Raw genomic sequence first — 7,401 nt, forward strand, 5'->3', positions numbered from 1 at the left:
AAAGAAAGGTAAGAAAGATAAGAAAGCATTCTAGCATGGAATTCTCCTTTAAGCCTGTTAATGTGTGAAGTTGATGTGTTCACATTCAAATTAACACACACACACGTGCACACACGCACACACTATACATTGAGAAGAGGAGTGACTTGGGAGTGGAGTAACATGGGAGGAGCACTGGGCATCATTCATCTGGCATAAAAACATTTAAAAAACATGTTTAATGTCTTTGTCAAATGCACTGCAAGGGACCACTGTCACCAGTAGTACCTCACAGACTGTAATATGTCTTGTTATGGGTTGCTGGCTACTATTGGTGGCATTATAACTTTTTACTACGTTCTGAAACTGACCTGGAGATGTTGGCGTGGACTGAGACCCTTCTTGCTATCAGAGATCTGGCGAGTGGATTTAAAGAAGTATGGAAAATGGGCAGGTAAAGGAAGATTGAAATGTGTGTGTGTGTGTGTGTGTGTGTGTGTGTGTGTGTGTGTGTGTGTGTGGAAAGTGTGCACGATTTTAACTAATTTCTACTCAAGTTATAATTATTTAAAAAAGGGTCTTTAAAGTTCTTCATGTTACTGAAGAAATGACGATGAACAGATTTAGAAATGACCGCAAATTCCTTAGACTTAAATTAAACTACTCTCTCACATTATCAAAATAATGGTAACTCATGCCAGTTGATCAGGGACAGGCAGTTCACATTCCTATTCAATAAAATATGACCTTAATTTATTTTAGCCTGCGAAAGATATCATCTGGTGTACGACGTACACAGGATTTATGTAAATGCATAAATTACATGTTACTTGGAGGTTACATCCAAAACATGCTTTAATGTTGTTGTCAGTGAAACTGTTCAGTGAAACACACAAGCATAAATTAAGCTAGCTTAGTTGTTTTCCATAACATGTCGTTATTGTCCTTACTTGTTATTCTGAAAAAACTGATTTGAAGACAAAGATTGAACAAAGATTACCTATTGCTTTAACTTGTGGGGTTATGAAATGTTTTGAGAGAATCATAGTGAACTCACTTAAGTCTCAGGTGGCTTCCTTTATGGATCCTTTACAATTCGCTTACAGGGCTGGGCGGTATAACCCATTTAATTAGCAAGCACTTGGAGGAGCCAAAGGCGTATGCTCGTGTCCTTTTTGCAGACTTCAGTTCTGCTTTTGATACTGTAAGCCCTCTGTTACTTGTCCAAAAGCTAAATAACATGAATGTAAATCCATTCATCATTAGATGGTTCTTCTACTCCATACAAACAGATCTCAACAGCTAAAGGTGAACTCAGTACTCTCAAGCTCTAAATTGTGTAGCACAGGTGTGCCACAAGGGGGGGTGAGTTCACCATTTCTTTTCACTGCCTACACAAAATAATGACTGCAGAAGCAGTCAGCCAAACAACTAAATCTTGAAATGTTTTGATGTCACTGTAATAGTCAGCCTGTTGAGGGGCGTTGAACACCCTGTGGGTTATATCAGTGAGATCAATAACTTTAAAGACTGGTGTGTTAAACACCACAAAAACCAAAGAGATGATCTTTGATCCAAAAGGTGTCCACATCCATGACCCAGTGGTCATGGGGGGCACGCACATTGAGCAGGTCGTATCATACAAGTACTTGGGGATCAAAATGGACAACCAGCTCAAATGGAATGTCCATGTGGACTATCTGTGTGCCAAATTGGCACAACGCTTGCACTTTCTCCACAGGCTCAGGCTCTTATGGTGTGAGCAAGGGAGTCATATGTCAACCTTCTATGATGCAGTGCTAGGTAGCATTATTAGATATGGCATGTCAGCTTGGTTTGGGACACTCTCTGTCCAGCTCAAATGTAGAATAGCTCAAATGGAGAGAAAAAAACAGCCATGAAGGTAATTGGAAGGAAAGATTCTCCATCTCTGCAGACAATCTTTGAGAAAACGGTGCTCGGTCTGTCAAATAGAGTGTTGTCTGATCCTTCACATATATTATGTTCAGAGTATGAGCTGTTACCCTCTGGTAGACGCTACAGAGCGTGTCGTTGCAAGAGCAACCGCTTCAAACTTTATTTCCTTCCCACTTCAATTGTTCTACTAAACAACCGCCACATATAGTTCATAGTTCTTAGTGGGGAAGGGACTTCTTGACCTTCATCAGTTATTTATTGCACTTTACTCTGTGGTACTATAAACTGTGAATACTCTAGCACCTTTTTATATTATATACCTTCTCTGATTGCAATTTGCACTGATCTCTTGTGATACTCTTGTGACTTGTACTTTGCTGCTACTGTGTATTGTCTTTTGTGTATTGTCTGTTTTAAAAAGCGTTGATGTACTAATGCACTTTTGCCCAAGACAAATTTCCCCTCGTGGGACAATTAATAAAGTATATCTCATCTCATCTCATCTCCTTTGTACAGTTGTAACAGGTGCTACCGCTGGGATTGGTAAAGCCTACGCCATTGAGGTGAGGGTCTGAACTCTCTCTTCTAGAGGTGACTGCAAAACCCAGATGGCATGCAGTGATGAATTTGTCCACAGTTCTAAAACCAAAACCATCTAAACACGCACGCACGCACGCTCGCGCGCACGCACACGCGCACACGCACACACACACACACACACACACACACACACACACACACACACACACACACACACACACACACACACACACACACACACACACATCTGTATCTGTAATCTGCATCACAAACAGCTGTTTCAACATGTGTTGTCACAGTTAGCCAGAAGAGGATTGGATGTCGTTTTGATAAGCAGATCAACAAATAAGCTTCACATGGTTGCTAAGGAGATTGGTAAGTAAAGAGAGTAATTTATGGTGGGGGGTCATTTTCTATCCTCTTTCAATACAGTGGTTGGTGCAACATGAGAACATATAACACATGTACTGTATGTACTGTATGTACTGTATGCTTTATCGGTTTCAGAGGTTAAATATGGCCGGAGAACCAGAATCATCCAGGCAGACTTTACAGAGGGCCATGGTATCTACCCGGCTATAGCCGACGGACTTCAAGGCATAGACATTGGAATCCTAGGTAAAAATAAATATATATATAAAGCTTATAGACCTCATCAACATTGATCTATATGTTATTACATTTAATTATGTTGTCTTTTTCTTCTTTTTTTACTCATACACAGTTAACAATGTGGGAATGATATATGCTGACAACTTTGCATATTTCCTTGACATACCCCATCCCGAACAGGTAGGATTCAATGCCTTTTTATAAATGATGTCTGACTCTAAAATAGTATTCATCAATAGCCGACTATCAAGAATTATGCAAATGTGATATACTACTTTGTAAGCGGTCTCAAATGTCCCATAATGACAATATTATTATTCACACTGACTCTAGAAAATCACTCAGCTGATCAACTGTAACACACTGTCTGTCTCCCAGGTAAGTATGTTTAGTTTACTGCTATCGACAGGGCTGGACTGGGACAACAATTCGGCCTGGTCATTTTCGCGTGAATTTGGCCCAGACCGGCCCACCACAACCAGCGTGCAGATACCGTAGCAGAAACACTACCGCCCGCTCCGTCGAGGCACACATAAACAAACAAGCCCTAATACCACCACTTTAACAGAACAACATAAATGATACAAACCAACAGACAACTACACAACCCTTTGTAGAGGGTTTATTTGTCACTCACTGATACAGGTACAGTGACATTATCATGATGGCACTGGCAGAATGGCCTGCTGCCTATTGGCCTGCTGCCTGTCCAAAAAACTTTAAAAAGAAAAATCATGGCGGCCCCCTACGGTCGCGGCCCACCGGGAATATGCCCGGTATGACCTGTGGCCAGTCCAGCCCTGTGTATCGAGTAGAACTGCGTTAGGTGCAGTGTTGTTTTTGTCGACTAAGACGAAAGATGTTCGTCGACTATACCTTTTTTCACTGACGAAAACTAAATGGAAACTAAATGAAAACTAAGCTATGATGACTAAATGTATTAACAATTACAAGTCATTTTACACTTGGTTGCATGCTGAAAATAGCAGATCTACAAGCTCACAACGTGTTGTGAGCTTGTAGATCTGCTATTTTCAGTCAAATCAGTCATTACGACAACATCAAGGCCCGCCAAAAAACATTTTAGTCGACTAAATCAACTGTAGATTTAGTCGACTAAAATCTTATGACATTTAGTCGACTAAAACCCGACTAACATTGAAACATTCCAGGTGACTAAAATGTGACTAAAACGAAATGAAAACTATTCAGGAGACTATGACTAAAACTAAAATCAAAATGTTCTGACAAAAACAACAATGGTTAGGTGCATGGTTCTTCTGTACCTGCACAATCATGCTTTTGTTCATGATAAAGACGATAATGCCATTGTTGTCGTTGCTTCTTAGATGACAAGATTGGTTCTCCCAGGAATGGTTGAAAGGTACTGTCATATTGTTTACAGTGAATGCGATAATGCATGAATGGTTAAGTTACTGATGTTCTACTACCGCAGTGGATTTCAACCAGTGGTCCTTGAGGGGGTTCCAGGTGGTCTCCAGCTAAATGATGGAGAGTTGGTACCAAATGGTCCCTTAGACAATTTACACTCTCAAGTAAAATGTCTGTTTGGTTTCATTTTTCACTCTTACATTATTGCTAAACATCTACATTACTTAATTTACAAGAAGTCTACACAATTAGATAATGTAAAATAATTGTTATTTTGATTTGCCTGTTATCTCTCCTATAGTACTATCAATACAGCATGGAATTGTGGGGGGGGGGGGGAATCCAACAATTACAAAATATTATTTAGTTTTGTGTCTGAGAGGCTAAATGTCATCAAAGGGTGGTCCGTGGCTCATGTACTTGCGCGAGCCCACAGACTCCAATGCATTCCGTAAATGTCCGGTGTCCCTATTCGCCAATAGAAGTCTATACATGTAGAAGAGCCACCATTGGACTGAAGCCCCATGAAGTGAACGGAGTTGTCGTAACTGTCTTGAGAATGTAATAGTGTACTCACTACTGTACTGAAAAAGCAACCTGGGCGTGTGCTCATTATTCCCCCTTCTTGTTTCCAGAGGTACAGGGCTGATAATAAATATTTCCTCTGAGGCAGGAAGCCAGCCACAGCCTTTGCTCTCTCTTTATTCTGCCTCTAAGGTACTGCCTATTAATCAGAATTGTTTTACACACTCAAATACTGTACATACTGTTAACTAATAACAAAAACAAGTCACTCTTCAGTGTAACTTGATTGTGACAGCCTTTCATCTTGCAGGTTTTCGTTACATATCTCTCACAGAGTCTGCATTCAGAGTACAAGTCTAAGGGAATTACAGTTCAGGTAATTTACCTTTCTGTGTCTTGCCTGAGTACATTTTATGTTCAAAAGTAAAATTAGTAATGTACAGAAAGTGACCCACAGTAACTCAATCTCTTAAAGTATACAGTATAGGCCTATTGCATAGAGAGAACCTGCTTAGTAACTTGACCCGCAATGCCACAAGACAGCTCAACATGAAGTTATGGCAACTATGGACAGTGTAGATCTGGACTCTTGTCAGCCCCTCACAAGTGAGTGTTTTTGTACATTTACTTATTTATTTGTCTCAAAGTTCAAATAAGCCTTCCTGATATTGGGGTTAAACAATAACCTCACAAACAGATAATTAGAGCAATATCACTTATTCCGAGTACCGTAAACAAGCTGTACTGTAAACAATTGCCATCAGGCCTGTGTTATGGAATCTTGACTCTGTGATATTTAGATGGTCAGAAGATTGAAAACACAATGTAATGAATGTCCTAACACTGTGTTCCTGCAGTGTGTATCTCCCTTAGTGGTGTCTACCAACATGACGAGAAACCTGGCATCCAATCTCCTCATCAAGACTGCTCCGGCCTTTGCCCGTGAGGCCTTGAACACTGTGGGCTACTCCACCCATACCTGTGGCTGTCTCTCTCATACACTTCAGGTCAGAGGAGCATCTTTTATTTGACTTACGGCATCCCTATTTGGCCATGTTTTTATAGGCTGTTTTTGAGCGGTGCCTAGTCGCTCCAATAAGCAGCTATGTTAGCATGTTAGCATTAGCTTGTTAGCATGTTAGCATTAGCATGTTCGCATGTTAGCATCAGCATGTTATCATGTTAGCATGCTAGCATGTTAGAATCAGCATGTTATCATGTTAGCATTAGCTTGTTAGCATTAGCATGTTAGCATGTTATCATGCTAGCATTAGCTTGTTAGCATGTTAGCATGCTAGCATGTTAGAATCAGCATGTTATCATGTTAGCATGCTAGCATGTTAGAATCAGCATGTTATGTTATGGCATTAGCTTGTTAGCATGTTCGCATGTTAGCATTAGCAAGTTAGCATGCTAGCATATTAGCATTAGCATGTTAGCATGAGCTTGTTAGCATGTTAGCATTAGCATGTTCGCCCCTTCATTTCCATAAATCACTCCCACAAAGTAGCCGAAACCACGCCCCTTCATTTCCATAAAACACTCCCACAAAGTAGCCGAAACCACGCCCCTTCATTTCCATAAACCACTCCCACAAAGTAGTCGAAACCACGCCCCTTCATTTCCATAAACCACTCCCACAAAGTAGCCGAAACCACACCCCCTCATTTGCATAAACCACTCCCACAAAGTAGCCGAAACCACGCCCATGAAATGATGAAACCACGCCCCTTCATTTCCATAAATCACTCTCACAAAGTAGCCGAAACCACGCCCATGAAATGCTGAAACCACACCCCTTCATTTCCATAAACCACTCCCACAAAGTAGCCGAACATCTACTGGCCTACCAGCTTGTAGGCCAGTAGATGTTTGTTTGTTCCCCCAGAATATGGGCACTAGGGTTCATTCAATTGGTTAAAATACACTTTCCAAAAATATATTTTGGGCGAAAATAGAAAATCTTACCAGCTCTGGTGTGAGTTCATAGATACTATACTACTATTTTTACCATGTGTACGACCAAAGTAAAAGTGGTAAATTATCAATTGTCTTACAGTATGTCTCCTCATCACCCCTACAGCACTTTGCACTGTCGATATTATTGCCGAACTGGATTCGTCTTTCGTCCTTCTTCGTCAACAAACTAGATAACATCAAACAAGAATCCGTGGAGGGTGATAACGCTACTACGTCCGAAGGAAAGGAGGACGGAACTCCAAAGGAACAGCTGCACACCGTTTCCAAGATGTCCGGTTAATGATGTGTAACACCTGATAATGTAATACGTTTACAGTTTTAAACTATATTAAACACCTAGACTTTGCTATTTTGTGTGTGTGTGTGTGTGTGGAGTGTCTCCCATTTTTTGTATATGGTGATTTATCCCGTCTGATCTAGGAGCACCTTTTACTATTTTAACTCTGTTGACTTCTA

The 7,401-nt window shown here is 40.6% G+C and overlaps 1 protein-coding gene across 1 annotated transcript; it reads left to right on the forward strand.

Annotated features, from left to right (window-relative positions):
- Positions 1–282: 282 nt before the first annotated feature.
- Positions 283–7,225, forward strand: hsd20b2 (hydroxysteroid (20-beta) dehydrogenase 2; the record flags this gene model as incomplete). Its single annotated transcript, XM_083760272.1, has 11 exons — positions 283–433; positions 2,413–2,459; positions 2,736–2,811; positions 2,944–3,054; positions 3,161–3,228; positions 3,382–3,426; positions 4,398–4,432; positions 5,076–5,157; positions 5,276–5,341; positions 5,823–5,972; positions 7,049–7,225. 11 exons carry the CDS (start codon positions 283–285, stop codon positions 7,223–7,225), a joined length of 1,008 nt encoding a protein of 335 aa, XP_083616398.1.
- Between the last annotated feature and the right edge of the window lie 176 nt (positions 7,226–7,401).

Source organism: Protomyctophum parallelum, assembly GCF_964188405.1.
Source record: "Protomyctophum parallelum genome assembly, chromosome: 1".
In the NCBI taxonomy this organism is placed as follows: domain Eukaryota; kingdom Metazoa; phylum Chordata; class Actinopteri; order Myctophiformes; family Myctophidae; genus Protomyctophum; species Protomyctophum parallelum.